Genomic DNA, 23,299 nt, shown 5'->3' on the forward strand with positions numbered 1-23,299 from the left:
AAAACCAGTCCAAATTGAGATCTGTACATCATCTGAAAGCTGTATAAATCATCTTTCCATTGATGTATGGTTTGTTATGATATACATATATATAGTGTACACACACACATTACATACACTGTGTGTGTTATTGTAATAGACATTGTGCATTTAATTACTCCACAACTATTAATCAATTCACTAATATGACAAAAAATATTCTTGAGCTTTGCTGACATCTAATGGACAAAGTTAGATACTGCACCTAAACAAATCCTGAAAGCTCATTTTTTAAAGATATCAGTTTAAGATATTAGTTTAACATGTTTTATAAAATATTTTTGGTATAAGCTAAAACCTCTATAACATTTCTGTTTCACTTTAACTTTTTTTTCCCTAAGGTTCTTCGTTAAAATGAGTCCAAACTTTTTTCTGTGCTTCAAAACTTTAGATTTTTAATGAAAGCTCTTTTTGACACTGACATTTTTGTCATCTAAATACCTCAGAGTAATATTTGGAACTGGTGTTCAGGGTTAAAGTCATTTAGGGGACTGAAAGTCCTGCCCTGTCGGGGATATAACCCTCAATAACCAAAACTAGCAAGTACAACCCTCCAGAAGTGTGATAAGATTACCAGAGCCATTCCTATCGTGAAGCTGATGGTCAAATATGTGACAGACTCTTTAAAATGTGATGGAGAAAGTCGAACAGTATCTAAAAAAGGCAAATAAACTGATGAAAAGAGGAGAAAACAGTCTTGAACAGCACATTTATTAAACTCTTTTTAAACTACTCATGACCACCTTTACTTTTTTTTGAATGCTCTGCTAAATACAGCTATTCTACCTGAAAATAAAGCAGTGCTTGTTTTATTTGTATATTATGTGTAGTTATATATCATATAGTCTTAAAACAAATGCTACTATGTAAACTATGTAAACAAGTGATTGTTAACTATGACGTTATTTTATTGCACCAACTTTGCACAGATGGCAATTTCACATTATCAGGAAGAAAAATAGCAGGAATATTTATGAAAAGTTGAACAAAATATCATTTACTGAACAAGAAAAAATATGTGATAAGATCATTTAGATTTTAAAAACTGAAAAGCAAATGATAAAAAATAGCAGCACATAATGTTTCCAGGTTTTTTATTACAAAATTCATTTTTTTAATCTTTCATTTGATAACTGAGTAAATTCATTTATTATAACTGACAGGTGTGATGATCAGTGGACTTGAGTTTTTACCTCCATCATTAGGGCATGGGCTAAATAATGGATAGAGTTTTTCAGTGAAAGACTGAGCAGTGAAAGAGTAGATATGAGAGCTGGACTCCACATCATAAAAGGAGACCAGACCCTCCTCATAATCCACAAACACACCGACCCACTGCGGCTTCACTCTCAGAGACAGAGAGACAGAAGGATCCTCACAGGCTTTATATTCATCTCCATTCCTCAGAGCCACAGTCCAGTATCCATCTCTGGGACTCAGTGTGATCTTTCCCTTCCTGTTAATGGATTCTCTGGCCACTCCTAAATCCCATTCAGTCTTTCCCTTCACCTGCACCTCAAAATAAAATCTCCCAGATGAGAATCCCTCCTTCCCCAGGGCATAGACACATCTATCAAATCTCTCTGGTTTGTCTGGGAGTTTCTGTCTAATGTCTCCATGTGTCACTTGTTTTCCATCATCAGACAGAATGAGATTAGGATGAGCTGTATCAGGATCCAGAGTCACATCCACTGAGAAAACAGAGAATACAGATATTCTGTGATGCTGATGTTTTTAGTTAACCCCGTGTTTAATCAGATTGTAGTGCAGTAATGAAGCAGTGAGTGTATGAATGTAAACTAGTGTAGTGCAGACAGCACACTGTACCTGCATACTGCTGCATCCACTTCAGCTCTGTAGAGACTAATGACAAGAAAACAATCAGATCTGAAGCTTATATTTAAAGAACAGAGTACACTATCATGTTTCTATCTGATCAGTGTGTATTGATGTACCAGTTAGTGTGAGTTTCTCATCTATAGTGTCCTTCAGTTGAGTCAGAGCTCTCCTCAGAGTCTCCAGACTCTCATGAGTCTTCATACTGATCTCAGGCCAGTTCCTGGTGTTTGTAGAGCTGCACAGGGATGAGTGAATCTACAGCAGGAGAGAGGAGAAATCCTTCAGCATGTCATATCCTGCATTATGATTGATCAGAGAGATCATGTTGACTGACCTGTAGGAGGTGGAGGCGATCTTCAGTGTGTGAGAGCTGCTCCAGCTCAGTGTTTCTCATCTTTAGCTCAGTGATCTCCTGCTCCAGCTCTTCAATCAGCTCTTGCTCCTGTTTCTCTGCTGCTTTCTGCTGCTCCTCCACCATCTCCAGCAGTTCAGTCTGATGTCTCTCAATGGAGCGGATGAGATCAGTGAAGAGCTCCACACGGACTGCTTTCTCCTTCTCTGTGTTTCTCTGCTCAACCAGGACAGGCAACACATTATTAGCAGTGTTTGCTAACAGAAGAATCTGTGTAACTATTGCTCATACATTTTTGTTCACATACATAGGCTACATGTGTTTTCAGAATCCCTCAAATGAAGAATTAAACTTCACTCTGCACCCTGGACGAGAGCAGAACAAGCCCTGGACATTTTAGTTCTTGTTTTATTGGCTGTTGCTGAATATTTTAGTCTGATAGTCATCTGTCATTCGTTTGATTGTTTGTTTATTTTGTTATTGTTATGTCTGTCGGTTCTTGCCTCTTTATTTTCTCAAAATTGAAGTTTGTTGTAATAAAAACATTTACATTTATTATTTATTGAAAAAGTAAGTTGATCTTACTGAAATCCTCTTCTGAGACTAAATTTTAAAATGTATCTCCTCCTAGAGCTTTCAAGCTAAAACCGGCAAACTCGGGTCAGAGCTTCAGACTGGTCTTATGGATGGTTTATGGATTTCATAAACCAAACTATCAAAACTACCTAAAATCCCATAGACTTTCATTGAGGGGGTGAACATTTTATACAGTAAAACTTAAGGTGTACTTTAGCTGTCTACTGCCATAGCAAAGCTTAAAAACTCTCTACTGAGAATGCATGCTAGTCACTTGTTAGTCATGTTAACGTTATGCTAATCACTTTGCTAGTCATGCTATCAACATGTTAGTCACTTGACAATCATGCTAACAACATGCTATTCACTTGCTTATCATGCTAATTACATTCTAGTCACTTGTTAATCATGCCAATGAAATGCTAGTCACTTGCTAATCATGCTAACAACAAGCTAGCCACTTGTTAGTCATGCTACCAACATGCTAGTCACTTTGGTGATCATGCTAGCAACATGCTAGTCATGCTAGCAGCATGCTAGTTCCCTGCTAAACATGCTAACAACATGCTAGCCACTTGCTTATCGTGTTAACAACATGTTTATAACATGCTAATCACTTGTTAATAATGCTAATGACAAGCTAGTCACTTGCTAATCATACTAAAATATGTTAGTCACTTTGCTAATCATGCTAATAACATGCTAGTCACTTATTAAACATGCTAACAACATGCTACATACATCTTAATCACTTGCTAATCATGCTAACAACATGCTAGTTGCTTGCTAATCATGCTGGAAATTTGCTAATGACATGCTAGTCACTTTCTTATCATGCTTGAAACATGCTAGTGACATGCTAACAACGTGCTAATCATGCTAATGACATGATAATAATGCTGGAAACATGTTAATGAAATGATAGTAACTTGGTAATCATTATTTATATGTCTATTATCTATTTATGTTTTGATAGGTATAATTGCCTTCAAAACTTGTGAAAGTGACGTGACATTCAGCCAAGTATGGTGACCCATACTCAGAATTTTTGCTCTGCATTTAACCCATCCAAAGTGCACACACACAGAGCAGTGAAAACACACACACACACACACACTGTGAACACACACCCGGAACAGTGGGCAGCTATTTATGCTGCGGCGCCCGGGGAGCAGTTCAGGGTTCGATGCCTTGCTCAAGGGCACCTCAGTTGTGGTATTGAAGGTGGAGAGAGAACTGTTCATGCACTCCCCCCACCCACAATTCCTGCCGGCCCGGGACTCAAACCCACAACCTTTCGATTGGGAGTCCGGCTTTCTGACTCTCTAGGCCACGACTTCCCTTTCAAACTACTTTAAACTGAAAGATCTCAAATTTTAAGTTTCTTAAAACTACTTAAACATTCTGGCTAGGCCTTTTCAAACCCAAAAGTCTTTCCACAAGCTTAACTATCTACTTTTATTCTATTATTTTAAACTCACTTTTCTGACTTCTGCTGAGTGTTTGATGTCTTGAATCTTCTTGATTCTGTTCTGGATCATCAGCTGCACGTCTTTCTGTGTCTTCATCAGTTCAGTCTATAGAGAGAACAACACAGACACATTTATCATAACACAGATTAAACTCACAATATGAAATAAAATCTGATTCCTCATGATATCAGTCCTTTAAAAGAATAATAACGTCTACCTTCTTCTCTTGACTCTCCTCTTCTATAGGAACAGTGTTGTGGTTCTTGTGGTCTTTCACAGAGCAGATTGAACACACACATGTCTGATCATCTCTACAGAACAGATCCAGAGGTCTCTCGTGTTTCTGACATATATAGTTCTCCAGATTACTCACAGGATCCATCAGTTTGTGTTTCTTCAAACCTGCCACTCTCAAATGAGGCTCCAGGTGAGTTTCACAGTAAGAGCTCTGACACACCAGACACGACTTCAGCGCTTTCAGCTTTCTTTCCTCACAGAAGTCACACAGAACTTCAGTTGTTTTCTCAGGACTTTTCTTCTTACAGTGATCTACGAGCTCTCGGAGTGTGGTATTAATCTTGAGATCAGGTCTTTGCTTGAATGTTTCTTTACAGTATGGACAGCTGCAGGTCTGGCTGTTGTCCCAGCACTTATTCAGACAGATTTTGCAGAAGTTGTGTCCACATGGAGTCGAGACTGGATCAGTGAACACATCCAGACATACAGAGCACTGAATCTCCTCAGACAGTGAACTCATGGAGGATGACATGACTGGAAAGAGACATTATTTAGGATTAGTGTGAACTCCTTCAATACTGTTTATGAAGAATCCCATGATGCACCTCATGAAGCTGGTTGAATGTAAAGAGTGTTTAGAGACAAAGAGTGCTGAAGAAACTCAAATATAAAGAGATCATGTACAGTCAGCTGGTTATTATTGTAAAATGAACCCAGACAAGCTGATCAGAACCTAAATGTGAAGCTCATAAATACATATGTACAATAATTATTATTGTTAAGATGAAATCATTTGATCTGCTTTACATTCATGAACTGTACATATTCAAAATTATAAAAGAAAAGTCAAAGTGTTTTTCTGGGTTATTGACTTACATGGATGATCATGTTCATTACTCCGTCTCCTGGTTTTTCTTGCTGTTAGTGAAGATTCTGCCATTGTTCTTTTCCTCTTAAAGCCTTTTAAAGAAAAATGATAGTTTAACTGGTTAAAATGTGAGAACTGATAGTCATGGAAACACAATCATTCGTTTGAAACAAAGTGAGAGACTCGTAAACTTACTGAGCAATCTGAACTATGACCTGCTTGACAAAGTACAAAGTACAAGCTTTATATTTTCCAACAAACATATATATATATATATCTCCTTATCAAAAATTAGATTAATCTTTCCACAAAATATATTAAATGATCATAAGTTATTGTGTAATGTAAAAGTGATTTTCAGCTGCAGTGAAGCAGGTTTGTGTTCAGTTTGTCTGCAGGTCATTTACTTCCTGTTTTACCTGTTTGTCTTTATGTCGCGTGACAAAATGACAGAAACACAAAACTTTGTTCGATCTAATGACAGACTTAATACAGTTCTGATATAATTTCAGTGCAGTAAACAACTAAAGTATCTGAGTATTTGACACGCTTAAACCTGCTTCTGTTCAACTCATTCCAGTCTAACATAAGCCCTACTAAACCAGACCACAGCCATTAGAAACCTGTTCAGGACAATCTCTCTTATATTTCTATCACTTACCTGTGAGTATCAGATGTGTTCACAAGGGTCTCTGAACGACTCAATATTCAGTTGTTTAAAGAGTTCGATGGTTTCTGGCGTCCATGTTGTTGATCAAGTTACTTTCTCTTTCTCTGAGTCTCTCACTGAACTACAGTGATGTCAGAGCTGCTCAGGGTGTGTTCTATGGAAAGCCAAATGGTTCAGAATTCGCATACTTTTCACCACCATATCAATATTTAAACACCGTTCAAATAAGCACTGTTAGGTGATAAGTTATGCCAGATGAGGTGAAATTTGTGCATTTTGTTTTAGTTTGTGTCTGGATAACGTATGTGTGAATAAACGTCTGGACAACATACATGTGGATAAATGTCTGGATAACGTACGCACGGATAAGCGTACGTATAAATAAGTACATTAATAATCATTTGGATGGTCCTATTCTTCCCCAAGGAAAGCTTTAAAGTGGTAATGATCCTGATAACAGTACCTAAAGTACACATCGGTCTCCCCAGTGGCATATTCTGGTTGTGCAGGATATACAGGTGCATATGGGCCCGGGCAGTTTGGAAGCATTCCGAGCTGGGGGGAACTTCTAATTAAAACAAGGGAACCAATAGAGCCCTGCATGGGCCGGCCCTTGTCCAACATCTTATGATCACACTTAACACCGGAGTACCATAGGGCTGTGTGCTGAGCCCATTCATCTACTCCCCCTACACCCACGGCTGCAAGCTTGTGCATGGATCCAACTCCATCATCAAGTTTGCAGTTGACATCACGTGATTGGCCTCATCAGAAACAACGATGACACTGCCTACAGGGAGGAGGTACAGTACCTGCCCACATGGTGCGCTGACAATAACCTGCTCCTTAACACCAGCAAGACAAAGGAACTCATTGTAGACTTCAGGAAGAAGAAAGGAAGCATACATGATCCCATCCACATTAACGGGATGGTTGTTGAACGTGTCTCCAGCTTCAAGTTCCTGGGAACTACCATCTCGGAGGTCCGGTCCTGGACCACAAACACCTCCAGTCTGGTCAAGAACGCTCACCAGCGCCTCTTCTTCCTCAGGACACTGAAGACGCAGGAGGAGCCAGGCCTGGAGTCACCCCACAGTGCCCGGAACCTCCAAGTGTTGCAAATGACTCCCTCTAGCATCAAGTCTGAAAGGAGGCGGATCAAGTGGCCTGCATCTAACATAACCTCATTGTGGAATCAGTTTGATAGTGATGTCGATCGAATCCTGGAGACCACCACAAGGGGAGAAGTTGACAGGAAACTACATGCCATGACAACGATCATCATCAGCATTGCATCCGAACAGTTCGGTGAATTAAGGAGGCTCCAGAGGATCTCACTCAAATAACCAACGCGAGGTGAAAATCCATAACATCAGACAGGAGATGAAGATCCTGAAGCGACATTACAGGCAGGCAGGAAAGGAGGATTGCATTGGCCTGGCACATTTGATGAGCATCCTGTGAAACAAGATCAGGATCCTCCGTCAAGCAGAGTGGCATCGGAGGCACCGTTGTGAAAGAGCCCAAAAGAGAGCCGCATTCATTGCCAACCCCTTTAAGTTCACTAAGGAGCTGCTAGCACAGAAGCGTAGTGGCAAACTGGTTTGCTCTCAGGAGGAGATTGATCACCACCTAAAGGAAACATACAGCGACCCAGTAAGAGAGCAAGAGTTGGGGGAGTGCAGCACTCTGATAGACCCTCCTGGGCCAAGTGTGCAATTCAACATGTCAGAGCTGCAGCTGAAGGAGGTTCGAGAGGTTGTCGGGAAAGCGCAAGCTAGTTCCACTCCAGGACCAAGCGGCACTTCGCACAAAGTGTACAAGAACTGTCCTTAACTCCTGCTGCGTCTGTGGAAAAATCCTGCGTGTTATCTGGAGGAGGTGCAGGATCCCTGAACAGCGGAGAGCTGCGGAAGGGCTCTGGATTCCGAAGGAGGAGAACTCCAAGAAGATAGATCAGTTCCACATTATCTCCCTGTTGTGTACTGAAGCTAAGATCTCCTTCAGTGCAGTCTCCAACAAGCTGAGCATCTTCCCATCAAAGAATAAATTTATCGACACATCAGTCCATAAGGGTGGAATTGCAGGAATGTCGGGGTGTTTGGAACACACAGGAGTGGTAACACAGCTCATCAGAGAGGCTAGAGAGAACAAGGGCAATCTGACAGTGCTGTGGCTCGATCTGGCTAACGCATATGGCTCAATACAGCACAAACTATTGCAGCTCACCCTTACAAAACATCATGTGCCGTGCAGAGTCAGAAACCTCATCGCTGATTACTAAAACAATTTCAGGATGAGAACTTCTTCAGGAGCAGTGACATCATGGATGCACCATCTTTGTAGTTCAGTTCTCCCTGGCCATGAATATGCTCATAAAATCTGCTGAACCAGAGTGCAGAGGGCCCAAGAGGGTGTCAGCTCTATGCCAGCCACCAATCAGAGCATTTATGGATGACCTCACGGTCACCACAGAATCAGTCCCAGGCTGCCGGTGGATTGTTAAGGGTCTCGAAAAACTAATGGAGTGGGCACGGATGCATTGTAAACCAGCCAAGTCAAGATCAATGGTGCTGAGAAGAGGAAAGGTGGATGAAAAAATTCAGACAATCACAGAGAAGTCTGTCAAGAGCATAGGCAAGGAGTTTGACAGCACCTTGAGGGACTCCTCATCCATCCAGCCAACCTGCACTGAGCTGGACAGATGGCTAAAGACAGTGGATCAGTCTGGATTGCCAGGGAAGTTCAAAGCTTGGCTGTACCAACATGGCATTCTTCCTAGAATCCTGTGGCCATTACTCGTCTATGAAGTGCCAATCTTGACCGTGGAACATTAGAGAGGAAGGTCAGTAGCCACCTCAGAAGATGGCTGGGGCTTCCAAAAAGTCTAAGTTGCATCGCACTCAGTGGGCACTGCAACAAACTGCAACTGCTGCTTAAGTCCTTGAAAGAGGAGTTCAAGGTTACAAAAGCTAGGGAAGTGTTGCTATATAGAGACTCTAGTGACCCAAAAGTAGCAATGGCTGGGATTGAAGTGAGGACTGGTCGGAAGTGGAAGGCTGAGGAGGCTGTTCAACAAGCAGAGGCAAGATTACACCACAAGAGGCTGGTGGGGGAGGTAACAATAGGGAGGGCTGGACTGGGTTGCTTTTCAACTCCCCACATTGACACCATCAAAGGGAAGAATAAGCCCTGCCTAGTCCAGGAGGAGGTGAGAGCAGTGGTTGAGGAAGAGCGAACCTGCAGGACAGTAGGAATGAGGCAACAGGGTGCCTGGACACGATGGGAGAACGCGATCGAAAGGAAAGTGACATGGGCGGAGCTGTGGACGGCAGAGCCACAGCGGATCAGTTTTCTCATTAAAGCGGTATATGATGTGCTTCCCAGTCCATCAAACCTTCACATACGGGGCAAAGTGGAGTCTCCAGCATGCTCACTGTGCTCTAAGCGCGGAACCCTAGAGCACATTTTGAGTTGCTGCTCAAAGGCACTGGGAGAGGGAAGGTACAGGTGGAGGCATAACCAGGTACTGAAGGCCATTGTGGAAGCCATTGCTACAGGAGTTGAGTGGGCCAAGCGCTCCCGACCCTCCAAGCAAGCCATTGCCTTTATCAGAGCTTGAGAGCTGCCAAAACCAGCCGCCAAAACATCTGCAGGTATCTTGGCCACTGCGAGGGACTGGCAACTGTTGGTGGACTTGGAGCAGCAACTCAAGTTCCCCAACCACGTTGTGATCACCACTTTAAGACCCTACATCGTACTCTTGTCGGAGTCCACTAAACAAGTATTTCTGTTGGAGCTTACAGTCCCCCGGGAAGACCGCTTGGAAGAGGCCTTTGAGAGGAAGCTTGCCAAGTACGTGGGACTGGTCAGCGAATGCAGAAAATCCGGATGGAGAGCTAGGTGTCTCCCAATAGAGGTAGGATGCAGGGACTTTATAACCCGATCCCTGGCCCGAGCCTTCATCTTGTTAGGTATAGATGGGGTGAGGAGGAGAAGAGGGTCACCTGGATGAGGGTGCATGATGTTGAAAAACCCGAAAAACTCATTGAGTCCAGGAACATCACTGAAGATGTGTCCAGTAGCATAAGTAGATGTATTTGCACAGCAAGAAGAACCAGTTGTCTTCAGCCATCCTGGTGAACTTCTACCGGTGTGCGATCGAGAGCATCCTGACCAGTTGCATCACAGTCTGGTATGGGGACTGTTTAACATCCTGCACTCCGGGAGGTGCTTCAGAAGCCTCCAGACAAGGACCAGCAGATTCAGGAACAGCCTTTTCCCTACAGCTGTCTTCTTGTAGAACTCTGCCCCCCCCCCTACACACACACACACACACACAGACTCCTCATCAATACATCTGATTTACAAAAAAAAAAGAAAAAAAGGAAACTTGTTATTACTTGCACTACTGTCTGTTCATCCAGAATACTGAGTAATTCATTTGCACATTGAAATATTTTCTATGCACTTTACTGTCCATTGCTCTAGTGTAAATGATGTTCATATGTTCATAGTGTCTGCCTTTGAGGCACAGTTGCTCTGACCTGAAAAAAGGGCACCATTTTGCAACAAATAGGGTATGATTTAAAAATGAGCATCCCTCCAAAAATATCTACATTTCTGTCTCTTTTCAAGTGTTAGACTATATAATTAGTTGTATTTATAGGGGTTATTATAGAACCCCCCTGGACCTCACTAATTTTCAAAGCCTGGCTATGGCCATCATGAGAATAACAGGGTAGTAAAGCACTCAATCACCTACTACTAATAATAACACAGAAAAACGAGTCATGAAAATCCCTACGTCAATATCTTCCATCATTCATTCTTCTTGCTAAAACGAAATGTGAGAAACTAACTATCAACAGAAATCTAGCTTAGTTTGCCTAATTCTTACCAAAATATAGTAGCATAGGCTGATTGTCTGCAATCTATCTGTCGGATTTGGCTAAACGTGGCAAACTCAGCCTGGATTTATGAAGATTTTAATTCATTTGACAAAACTTGAGGATGATGATCATTTATTTGTTATACATCACAAATTTACCTTTTCCGACAACATTAAGTCGTCTCACCCGACAACCACGATCAGGGCCGCTGCTGGCCAAATGGGTGCCCTAAGGAGGATTGTATTGTTTTGCCCCCCTTCCTCAAATATGATGATGGAAAAAAACAACAACCATACTATAGGGGTGAAAATAGAACATTAATCAGTTAAAAATGTAAATGAATAGATTGTATTATTTGCAAATTACAATTGTAGCTCTCGACATTTACCTATGGCTATACCTTAATTATGACTCAAATTTATTTTATAGTCTCAAGCATTCAGAAATCATGCAAAAGGAAATTAAGCAGTTTTACTATGATAAAACTATGGTTTATTTTTGTAAGGGTTGTGAAATGCACGTTTTTTGTTGAAGAAATTATAAAGGCTATGTCATCTATAGTACAAAGGTGGCCAAAAATTAAAGATTAAGTGAATATTTGAATTAAATGTTTGGTCAGCAGCCTAAACAAGGATTTGATCGTAATGTAAGTGTAACAGCAGCAATCACAAGGCATTTGGCTCCCTTTGCAGGCATTTGTAATAACATGTACATCAATTGTTTGTTTTGTATTTGCCTACATTATGTATTTTAACAGTGTTATTATTAACCAATCATTATTGCCTCATTGTTTTTTTATATAATGGATTTTAAGTCATTTTAAAGGCTATTGATGGCTTAGGTCTGTTTTTATAGCAACAACAACAACAAAAGAATATTACAGTATATTAATACTTGTTTGTAAATCATTATTTGAAGTAACAAAACCATGGTTCATTTTCGGTTACCATGGCTACAAGAACGATGATTTTTGGTGTTATTGTTAAAACCATGGGTAATTTTCGTAAGGGAACCTGAAAAAAGGAATGTACCTGAAAGTGATAAACGGGCCTTGTTTTTTTACCTAAATGATTTATAATTTATTTTAATATATATAAAAAATTTAAAAAGTTGTGCATTGTAGCTATACATATCGCATGTAACTTTAGAGACGGTCCCTAAATTTGAGACTCTCCAATGTCCAACGTCAAGAATGGCGCATGTTTTAAAATTTTTTTTTTGTTTTTTTTTTTGAGCAACTGGGATGGTGCTCCTCTGTGAGTTGGTGCCCTATGCAGACTGCGTACTCTGCTTATAGGGAGCGTCGGTACTGACCCCGACAATCTCCTTCTGGGGTTCGCTCATGCAGCTAAGCTCAGGTGCCGGTCGCGTGCAGCGCTGCAGCCACGTAAACAGAGTTTGCCCTTACCGTACTGACTTTTACTTTCGGTGCCCGAATATGGAAGCGAATGAGGCTTTGCTATTTTTTTATTTTATGTCAATGACTTGCTGAAGTGCACGAAAACTAGCTATAAGTATTGGACCCTGAAATAAGTCTCTCTCTCTTTCTCTATATAAATAAATACATTTTAATAAATGCATGCATTTAGCAGATGCTTTTATCCAAAGCGACTTACAGTGCATTCTGGCTAACATTTTTTACCTAACATAATATATAAATATATAAAGTATATTTATTATGTAAAGCAGAGACCTGCACTCCCTAGGAACCCAGCTCCACCGAGTGCGGCGCGGGACAATATTTGACCGGTGAATTTGTGAGGTTTGCGGGAAAATAAAATTATTTGCGGGATTCCCGCAAAGTGGAAATATCTAACAAAATAAAATATCTAGAAACAATTAAACCTTTATTTATAATAAAGTAATATATAGACTTTGCGGAATGGGAGGATCCTGATGATACCATAGACAGCGACGTGTAATTCTATTCCGAAATAGCGAGAAATTTAAAGGTCAAATTGGATGTATTAGAAGCACACAGACCGGATGATGTCCTCCAGTGGTGGAAAATACGAATTTCCGAGATTAAGTAAAGTAACACGCTATTTACTTTGCATTCCAGCTAGCGCACCATCGGAGAGGGCTTTCAGTATTTGCGGTCGCATACTGGAGTAAAGACGGATTAAACTGAAGCTCTCAACAGTGAACTACATGATATGCATGTATGGGCACATTAAGTAGTCGTACAGTTTTTTTTAGTAAATTAAGTTGATTTTTATTTATTAAAATTGGTCTATTTTGTTATTGAGGAATAAGGATATTTTTGATTAAATTTTTTAAGGAATTGCTCAGGCCCCATACTTTTCCTTTGAACATGAAATAAATGTTTATTATTAATTTATTATATTAATTTATTAGTTTATTATTTTTTTTTAATTTACATTTCTTACTTTTTTTAACTTTATTTCTATGTTCTAAGTTAATTGTTTATTTTCATCCATTTAATTAAACGCAAATAAAACGAAATATTTGTTTATTTCCGTTTCTTTTTTACATTTATATTCAGCAGGGGAGCAAGTGAAGAAATAACAGAGTAGCAGGCAGAATATGCAATGTTAAAAAAAAAAAAAAAAAAAAAAAAAAAAAAAAAAAAAATACCTATACGTTTACCCGCGGGATTTTGCGGGCGGGAGCGGGAGGAAATAACATATTTTTGCGGGAGCAGGACGGAAAAATCCCTCCCGCGCAGGCTCTAATGTAAAGTATAATATTATACACTATAATATAATATAATATTGTATTGTATTATAGTTATTATATCCAAGTTGTCTGTCTGGAACGCAGTATTGGGTTAACTTCAATAAACAGTCATGTACTACAATGAAGAGTCCTTCTATAAAGTGACATTTCAGCACTTGACAAGCGGACAGCGACTCCTAAGCAGCACTTAAAGCACAGCTACGTGCGACTGTGTTAAGTGCATTGTTGGGAAACGAAACAATAACGAATAATCATAAAATTACTCTTAGAAAACACGCTCTTAAGTGCTAAAATCAATCGTTAAAATCAATTTAAACGCAGAATGTAAATTCACAATAGTTTAAAAGGTGGAAAAAATTGCAACATATTCACATATTGCTCTATTTCTAAAAACAAAAATAATTCCAAAAACCGCCACTGTTTTGCATCTCTGAGCAACACGACAGTGTTTCGTTCCTGAAGGAATCAATCTTATGAATGATTCGGTTGAATTGCAATGACTCACTTATTAACAGTGACTCTCAGCAACCTACTGGCGGTTTTAATTTCACATTTAAGGTCATTTTTAAAATATTTTCAAACATCAGTTTTCAATGTTTTATGTTTAAAATATCAAAACATTGTTGATTCATTAGTAACTGCAGGTTAAAATACCCCATGTCCCACAGAGCTGCATTAAACAGTGTGTAAAACATCTAAATGGCACTTCAGATGCAGCTTCTGTTTTCTCTGCATTGCAAATGTAACATCCCTAGGATGTATGTTTTAAATGTTGAGGTATGTTTTCCCTACCCTTTGGGGTGTGATTATGTATCCTGTGTGTGTTCTCTCTCACTGTCTATCGCTCTCTGATTGATAGGCAGTTCAAATTGCCCACAGGTGGTACTCATCCAAGTGTGTGCTGCAGACGGTGCTGCTACAAAAGAGCAGAGGGAACACTGCTTGGGAGAGGCTCACTTCTCCCCTGCTCCAGACCTGCATTGTGTTTCTTGTAAAGTTCAAATAGTTGTTAAGTGATCAGAACTGAAAGTGAATTGTATTCCTGTGCACAAGTGGTGTGTTGAAGCCACAGAGTGTATCACATTTTTTTCTATTGTTATTTCTGTTAAGGTATTAAGAGGTATTATAATTCATTTTATTTGATTTATGGTTCGTATTGGAAGCTGTAGGGAGAGGGTGCCATTTTATTTTGTACTCAAGTTTATCCCTGTTTTTGGTTAGTGAGGGAGTTGAGGAAAGCTTTTGTTGTTAATTTCTTTTCTTTTACTTGGATAGATTATTTAGTACTCTACTACGATGGTGCACACTTTTAGAAAAAAAATGGCGTAAATGTAAAAATAGCAAATTCAGGAGTCAGCTGTGAGTACAATTAGAAATAAGATATCAGCACAATAACACACTCAGCAAAATACTGTCTGATTATCGTTATTGATATAATCCCAGAAATCACAGAGATTATTTTCTCGTCAATATTGCAAACAGTTACTTTAGAATGCTTTTTTGCATTTTAAATTACTATTTTAAAACGAAATAATTCCAATCGAAAACAAAAACTCTTTCATTATGTAATCCTAAAGATGCATTTCTCTCTAAAGGCACGTACACTGAGGTGATGGGACATTTGTCAACATTGACTCAGAAGATAAATATCCCATCTGCCTGTTGACATTATTTAATGGATCAGAGTTAACATGAACTAACAAAGAACAGTTTTTTAACAGCATCAAAGATTAATGCAAATTGTAACAAATATATTGCTCATTGTTATTTAATGTTAATCATACTAATAACTACTAATTGTAAAGATACACCAAAACTTACTGTTTTGAACAACACATTAGTAATTGGCAGTGTTTTAAAATGAAAACCATTTTATTATTTTATTTATTTAACGAATCATTTACTATTACTATTACCTTTTCATTCATTTTTGAGTGAAGTAATGGGTACTTTTCCTCGGTTTTTGTCCATTTTCAAATGGCTCAGGATTTATGGTTACAGTGGCGTAACATGTCTTTCCACATCTTTATCCGGTGACATCTTTGTTTGGGAGCTTTTATTTCTGCACCTGTAAAGAGCAAATAATTTACACGTATCTATTAGTAAAGGTCTCATGTAATGCATCATTGTGAACTACATTAAATTCATGTTGTAGCAATGTACCTGTTATTTGACAGACAGTTAATATTCCCCGCAGTTACTGCAGAAAATAACATGGTGAAATGGTCAATGCAAACATTTTACTTGAACGTACTTTCTCGTTGTCTCTAATGCTCGCTGTTAGTTCAGTCAGAAGTATAATAAAGATGATTTCACTGTCTCGGACTCCAACCACTGCTCAGTGTTCACAGATGTCTGAGTAACGTCTGCCATTCCTTCAGCTTCTATTGGTTACTACAAAACATAGAAATATTAAAAGAAATGTGTAGCATGTTAAGAGAAATAATCAGTTACTCCTGTGTGTCTTTACGTCCCGAGTGAAGTACTAAGTGATGAAATGTGATGCTGTTTGTGTTGTACTCAGATGAGAATCTGTACACGCATAGTCTGCTTATATTTAGCATCTGTAAAAGAAGGACAGAGATATTGCAGATGATTGCAGACAAACTGATGCATATATAACTAGATTAGATTAGAGTCAACTTTATTGTCACTGCACATGTGGGAACAAGGCAACGAAATACAATAGTACAAGTGAAGAGATACAGCATAACTTTAGGAAAGAGAGGAGAAAAAAACAACACCCAGACTATGCTCCTTTAGGACTACAGTATGAGAACAGGAAAAACACCTCAGCACAAATCTGGTATCCATATTGTGGTTAATAGTCTCAGTCTCAGTGCTGACCACAATGATTTAGTTTTAGGTGATTTGAAAACAACGACCCACTTAAACAAATCTTCACTCTTACATACTTTAAGAAATATGGAGCGGAAAACTATGTTTTCTTATTGCAACTGCATTTACAAAAATAAGAATGTGGAAGCTAGAAATACAAACAAACTCTTCATTTTTACAGTTTATCTTTACATTTTATCGCAGATTATTTGATACTGTAAAGGTCTTAAGTCAAGTTTAAAACAGTTTTATGTTATTTATTGCTATATTAATGTACCCATCTATGACTGAACCGAGCCGAGTCATCTCCAGAAGTGTCCCGGACTCTACAGCCAGACTCGAGCCGGTTACGGTACACAGGACCAGTGCTTTACAGCCGCATCACAAACACAAGCGAGAGCGAGCTGTGGCTCACACTCTCACACTCGGCCCCGATAACACTCACTGATGCCGAGTCTGAGCCGAGAGCCAGCCGAACTCAGGCCGATTACTACATGCTGTCTGGGACAGGGACAGGTCACACTCGTCATTTCTGTTCACATCATTTCTGAAATGAAGGCATTCCAATAATGCTGTTTTAAGAATGTATTTGTTCAACATTATGAAATAACAGCATAAAGATGTTACAAGAACGTTGTTATGAGAAAGTTTTCTCTCAATGATACGAGTACGACAATGTATTTAAACTATGAAAACATTATAAGACTGTTCCAGAAACATTAAGTCAGGAACGTTTTTTTTTTTTTTAAATTTACATAATGTTAGTAAAAGAACTCTCTTCTTTTATTTTTTAATAGTTACACATCCATGTTACATGTAACTGAGGTTATCTAGTAAGATATTAGTCTAATTTTCAAGTAATACTTAAAAAAAACAATAAAAATTTTCTCTCCTCAGAGCATCCAGTATAACTTACATGGGTTCTCTTAAAATCTCAAAGGGTTCACAGAGCAGCACGATGTAAGTATTTATTTATTTGACATTGAAATAACTGAAATATTTTTCTGTTTTTTTTTCTTTTATTATCTTCTGAGAAATCCTAGCCTTGCCGAACCTGTTACATGATGATCCTGCTGTGCTGGACTTTATATGATAAATGAGGTAAGTCTGAGTTTGTGCACGTGTGTATACATATATATAGTGTACACACACACATTACATACACTGTGTGTGTTATTGTAATAGACATTGTGCATTTAATTACTCCACAACCATTAATCAATTCATTAATATGACAAAAAATAGTCTTGAGCTTTGCTGACATCTAATGGACAAAGTTAGGAACTGCACCTAAACAAATCCTGAAAGCTCATTTTTGAAGAAACAAAACTAAAACCTCTATAACATTTCTGTTTCACTTTAACTTTTTTTCAACTCAACAATGAACTGCCAAAAGTTCTTCCTTAAAATGAGGCCAAACTTATTTATGTGCTCCAAAACTTCCAATTTTTAGTGAAAGCTCTTTTTGATTGATATTTGTGTCCTCTAAATACCTCCAAAAACAGTGACCATAAATCTAAAGAAAATAAGTTGATTCTCAGGTATTCCTAACAAGGAACCATTTTTTTAAAAGTTTGACTTAACAAAAAAAAAAAAAAGGAATATGTGGTAAACATTTGTTGTTTTGTATAATTTTAATGAAGTGATTAAGACCTGGAGAAAATTTGTTGTATGTTTTATTGGCAAATTAAAAAAAAATCTAACAATGGCAAAGGATGTGTCCTAATTATTGTGGTAAACAAAAGCTACAGAATTATATGAAAATACTGAGTATAATTAAATAAATGTTTTCTGACCTTCGTTTGTGATGTTATGTGATATTTATTGTGTATTGTGTTCTGCTGTCTCACTCCTTATAACAGAAAGATCACACAATCTCAGTTCTACAGACATTATCAGAGTTTTGTTGTTTTTTTTTTTTTGGCAATTTTAGATTGTCAGGTAGAAAAATGGCAGGAATATTTATGAAAAGTTGAACAAAAAATAATTTACTGAACAAGCATTATATTAACATTAAAAATATGTGATACAATCATTTAGATTTAAAAAACTGAAAAACAAATGATAAAAAATAGCAGCACATTATTTTTCCAGATTTTTACTTTTTAATTCATTATTTTTATCTTGCATTTGATAATTGAGTAAATTCATTTATTATAACTGACAGGTGTGATGATCAGTGGGCTTGAGTTTTTACCTCCATCATTAAAGCATGGGTTAAAAAATGGATAGAGTTTTTCAGTGAAAGTCTGAGCAGTGAAAGAGTAGATATGAGAGCTGGACTCCACATCATAAAAGGAGACCAGACCCTCCTCATAATCCACAAACACACCGACCCGCTGCGGCTTCACTCTCAGAGACAGAGAGACACGAGGATCATCACAGGCTTTATATTCATCTCCATTCCTCAGCCACACAGTCCAGTATCCATCACTGGGACTCAGTGTGATCGGTCCCTTCCTGTTAATGGATTCTCTGGCCACTCCTAAATCCCAATCAGTCTTTCCCTTCACCTGCACCTCAAAATAAAATCTCCCTAGACGTTGATTTTAGAACATCCACATTGATTTTTGGGTTAAAGATCAAGGGTTCTTCCAATAACCACTGACTCTGTTCACCGTTTAGATCTCTGCAAACGTTTAAAAGAGTCCACCCTCTCAACATTGACTTGTAGAATGAAGACAAACCAGTTAAATCCAGCTTATTGATGTCCATTAAGAACAGTTGATGATCATAACCCATTTTACCTGCTCTTCTCAGGAGGCCATGGACTACCACACGCCAGCTCACTTCTTCACCATACAAGAGTCTTTGTGCTGTCTGAAGTCTGAAAGCTTTGATTCTAGATCTGATGTCAATGAGTCCTTGACCTCCCTCCGTCCTGGGGAGATAAAGTACTGGTGCTTTTAGCCAGTGATACCCAGACCAAAATAAATCAACTAGTTTTTTCTGAATGTCCATTATCAGTTCTTCTTCTGGAGGTTCTAAAATCATCATTTTATGCCATAAAGTAGCAGCAATGAGATTATTACAGACCAAAACTCTACCCCTATAGGATAACTGAAGGAGCATCCATTTCCATCGAGACAACCGAGCACATGTTTTCTCCACTAGTCCCTCCCAATTCTGTTTTCTATAATCTTCAGATCCTAAAAACACCCCTAAATATTTAAAACCTTCTCTTCCCCATTTCAGCTCTCCAGGAAGGATGGGACCATTATTGTCCACACCACAGGCCACACTTTTGCCCCAATTGACTTTTGCAGAGGATGCTTTTTCATATGTTTTTAAACGATTTTTGACAACATCAACATCTTGATTGCCTCTTATTAAGACTGTAAGATCATCCGCATATGCAGACATTTTAATACACTGGGAAAAATCTATTTCTCTGATTTGCAGTCCCTTTAATTCTCTTCTTAATTTACAGAGTAACGGTTCAAAAGCAATGCTATAAAGCTGCCCTGAGATAGGGCAACCTTGTCTAATACCCCTCTGAACCTTTATGGGGACACTGAGACCGCCACCGATTTTTATCAAGTTGCCTCATTATAAAGCAATTTTATACATGAAATAATTTTTTCTCCAAATCCAAAAGCCTTCAGAGTCTCAAAAAGAAAAATATGATCAACTCTGTCAAAGGCTTTTTCTTGGTCCATTGACAAAAACCCAACATCAACATTGTTGTAAAAAGCATAGTCATACAGATCCCGCATCAAATGTAAATGATCTGCAATAGATCTGCCCCTTACACAATATGACTGATCCTTGTGAATCATTTCATGCAGTACATCATTTAACCTTTTAGCAACACACTTACAGAGATTTTTATATTCTGAACATAGGATAGCTACAGGTCTCCAATTTTTTAGTAGCGTCAAATCTCCCTTCTTTGGAAGCAATGTTAAAATAGCACGCTGACAACTTCTTGTTGAACATCCTTCACTTATACATTTCTGAGCAACTTCAAAAAAATCAGGACCAATAATAGTCCAAAAACATTTATAAAATTCGGCAGGAAGTCCATCAATCCCTGGTGCCCGTCCTGATGAGAGATCCATTACTGCTGAGGTCAGTTCATTAAAAGTAAGTTGTGCTTCCAAAAGTTGTTTTTTTTCTATAGATAGCTCAGGAAGATCTTGTAAAAGTTGATGTCTACATTGTTCATTTAAGGACTCAGCAGAATATAATTCAGTATAAAAATCCACTGCATGCCTAGTGCCTACGCATCCTTTCCGTGTCTGAAACAAGGTGTCCATCCTTATCTTTTAAAAACAACTTCTTTTTTCCATGTTTAGTCTTCCGTTCTAAATCAAAAAAGAAGGATGTAGGAGCGTCTATGTCTCTTTTTGTTAAACTATTTTCTCCTTTGACTTTTTCATCAAGGATTGAATTCAAATAGTTTTTCTTTTCAGTCCACATATCCTTCAATTTAGGAGAAGTGTTTACAATCATATTCCCTTCAGTAATCTTAAGTTCTTTCTCCAAACTCTCTAATGTTTTCTTCAAACACAGGGTAGAGTGAGAAGAATATTGTTGGCAATACTCCTTAATAAACACTTCCCCAATCTCCCACCACTGAATAATATTGTCATATCTTCCTTTCTCAGTCTTCCAAACTTCCCAACAATTCTTACAATTTTCACAAAAGAATGTGTCTTCCACCAATTTAACATTAAAATGCCAATAAGAACTCTTATAGGTTTTTGTTATGAGACTACATTCAACTGTGATTAGTTTGTGTTCTGAAGAAGAGACAGGAGTAATCGTTGAATTCAGGCTCCTGTTCCTCATATTATGAGATAGATAAAACCTGTCTAAACGAGCAGAAAGTGTGTCATTACTAAAACTCACTCAAGAGTACTGTTTAACTAAAGGATTGTTTTCTCTCCATACATCTGATAAGTGAAAATTATTTACCAATCTAGCAAGACAAGTGTCTGACACTTGATGTGGTTCTTCCCCATTCCTATCGAAAACGAAATCTAAAGTGCAGTTCCAGTCTCCACCGAAAACAACAAAATCTCCATCATGTTGTCGTCTTAAAAACTTTTCTAATTTAGAAAAGAGCCTTATTCTCTCAATGACTAAATTTGGAGCATAAATGTTCACAAAAGTAAAATTCATATTATGTATTTCAGCTCTAACAATCAAGAGTCTTCCAGGTCCCAATTCATTTTTCCCCAAAATATTGAAATTGAGAGAAGGAGCAAAATAAATTCCCAGCCCTGTACTTAGATTATTCCCATGACTAAGAAAGTGTTCTCCCTTCAACTTCATTGTCTAAGTTACTGGGAGTTTCTTGCAAGAAGATAACATTTAACTCGTTCAAATTAATAATCTCAGAAAGAAATACACGTTTTTTCAAATCCCACATTTAGTGATCCTACTCGTAAGATCTCCATCAGAAAGAGAGAGGGAAGAAAGCAATAAAGAAAAATTAAAGAAAAAGTGAAACCCATCATGAGTCTTTAACTTTCCCCTTCGTTAATTGCTCCTTTCCAAACGTTTTAATTTTTTGTCTAGCAGATGTGATGTGTTTCTTAAGCCGGAACCTTTTCTGTTCAGAGAGCTCAGTACAATTACTCATTTTTCTCAAGATCAGGAAAAAAGTCACCAATTTCTACTCCTGCTTTCCCTTTTGTTTCATCGAGAAAACTATAAATTTGTTCAACAGTGTACAAATCACTTTCTCTTTCCGTCTCAGACCACTGTTCCTCTCTCTCACTATCTTCAGTACTCTGAGATAAACCATCCATTTCATCTCCTACATCCTCCTCTGAACATTTTGAGTCACTAGAGAGTGTTGTATCACATCCTCTACACTGCATTCATTCACCATCTTATCCGTAGCACCACGAGCACTAGCAGGCTTTCCAACAGTATAACTGCATCCAGGCTGGTCATCACTCACAGTTTTAGAAACAAATCCACTCACCTCATCTTGTTCCTTCACCTCCTCCGTCACTCTATCAATCTGCGCAGTGTCTTTATTCCTTTCAGTCGCTTGAAGTTCTCCATTTGATTCTTCAGCTCTAGATGCAATAGTTAAAGGCAGATGTTCATCGCGCACTTTATGCGGACACGAGTCGCGTTTATGTCCGACAACTCCACAATCGTAACATTTCAAGCTCTCTGTGCTCGCGTACTCCATGTACGAATTATCTTCGTGTTTGACTCGAAAAGAAACTTCTAAGGTTCGATCTTGGGTGCTTAAGAACATAAAAATTTACGTCGAAAAGACAATACATGCTTTAGCGCCGAAATTTTGCACAACAATGGAATCGATCTCATGGGGCTTGCAATTTTCCCAAATCGCATAACTTATTTTATTATTACATCGTTTGAAACAAACGGCGGGACATTTGAAATTGTGATTTATTTTAGTAGCTGGGCCAGACAGCGGTGAAACCGGAACAAAAGCTTCCTTCACCCACAACCCATCCACAGTCAAAATATTGACTAACGCTTCAGCTTTCAAAAATACTACGACCGCTTTGTTCATTTGCGAGCCAGAGATGATGTTATCAAACCCAATCTTATGTCCTACCGCCAACAACAAACCTTCAACCGTTACACCTGCTTCCGGCACACACCTGCAGCCATCACGAAGAAGGCCGTTCCTTGCACCGGAACAGACACCATACCGACACTCGGTTTTTAACAATTAACGTAGGGGGAAAGAAACAAAAAAGAGAAACTAAATCAAAGAAAAAGAAGGGTAAAAAAGGAAAGGAAAGGACGCTCTCCAACGCCACCACACACGATGGACCTCACCCTCACCGGAAGAGAGAGAGAGAGAGAGAGAGAGATTAG

General features: G+C 38.5%; 1 protein-coding gene and 1 long non-coding RNA gene across 6 annotated transcripts in view; one reads left to right on the forward strand and one right to left on the reverse strand.

The window, feature by feature from the left end:
• Nucleotides 1-6,177, reverse strand: part of LOC128021978 (E3 ubiquitin-protein ligase TRIM39-like) — a 244,745-nt gene extending 238,568 nt beyond the window's left edge. For 2 of the 5 annotated variants that reach the window (XM_052609170.1, XM_052609167.1), the window contains exons 1-7: nucleotides 6,045-6,177; nucleotides 5,392-5,475; nucleotides 4,496-5,049; nucleotides 4,288-4,383; nucleotides 2,213-2,446; nucleotides 1,995-2,133; nucleotides 1,867-1,902 (exon numbers count right to left, since the gene is read on the reverse strand). In XM_052609170.1, the coding sequence (XP_052465130.1) occupies nucleotides 1,867-1,902; nucleotides 1,995-2,133; nucleotides 2,213-2,446; nucleotides 4,288-4,383; nucleotides 4,496-5,049; nucleotides 5,392-5,455 (1,123 nt within the window). In that variant the 5' untranslated portion in view covers nucleotides 5,456-5,475; nucleotides 6,045-6,177. Of the gene's footprint in view, nucleotides 1-1,036; nucleotides 1,731-1,866; nucleotides 1,903-1,994; nucleotides 2,134-2,212; nucleotides 2,447-4,287; nucleotides 4,384-4,495; nucleotides 5,050-5,391; nucleotides 5,476-6,044 lie in introns of those variants that run through there. The other 3 variants (XM_052609173.1, XM_052609169.1, XM_052609171.1) reach the window with 3 other exon arrangements.
• The window catches only part of LOC128022000 (uncharacterized), a 220,653-nt gene that overhangs the window by 10,176 nt on the left and 187,178 nt on the right, over nucleotides 1-23,299 (forward strand). The window lies entirely within an intron of this gene.

This window comes from Carassius gibelio, chromosome A11 (genome assembly GCF_023724105.1).
Source record: "Carassius gibelio isolate Cgi1373 ecotype wild population from Czech Republic chromosome A11, carGib1.2-hapl.c, whole genome shotgun sequence".
NCBI classification, from domain to species: domain Eukaryota; kingdom Metazoa; phylum Chordata; class Actinopteri; order Cypriniformes; family Cyprinidae; genus Carassius; species Carassius gibelio.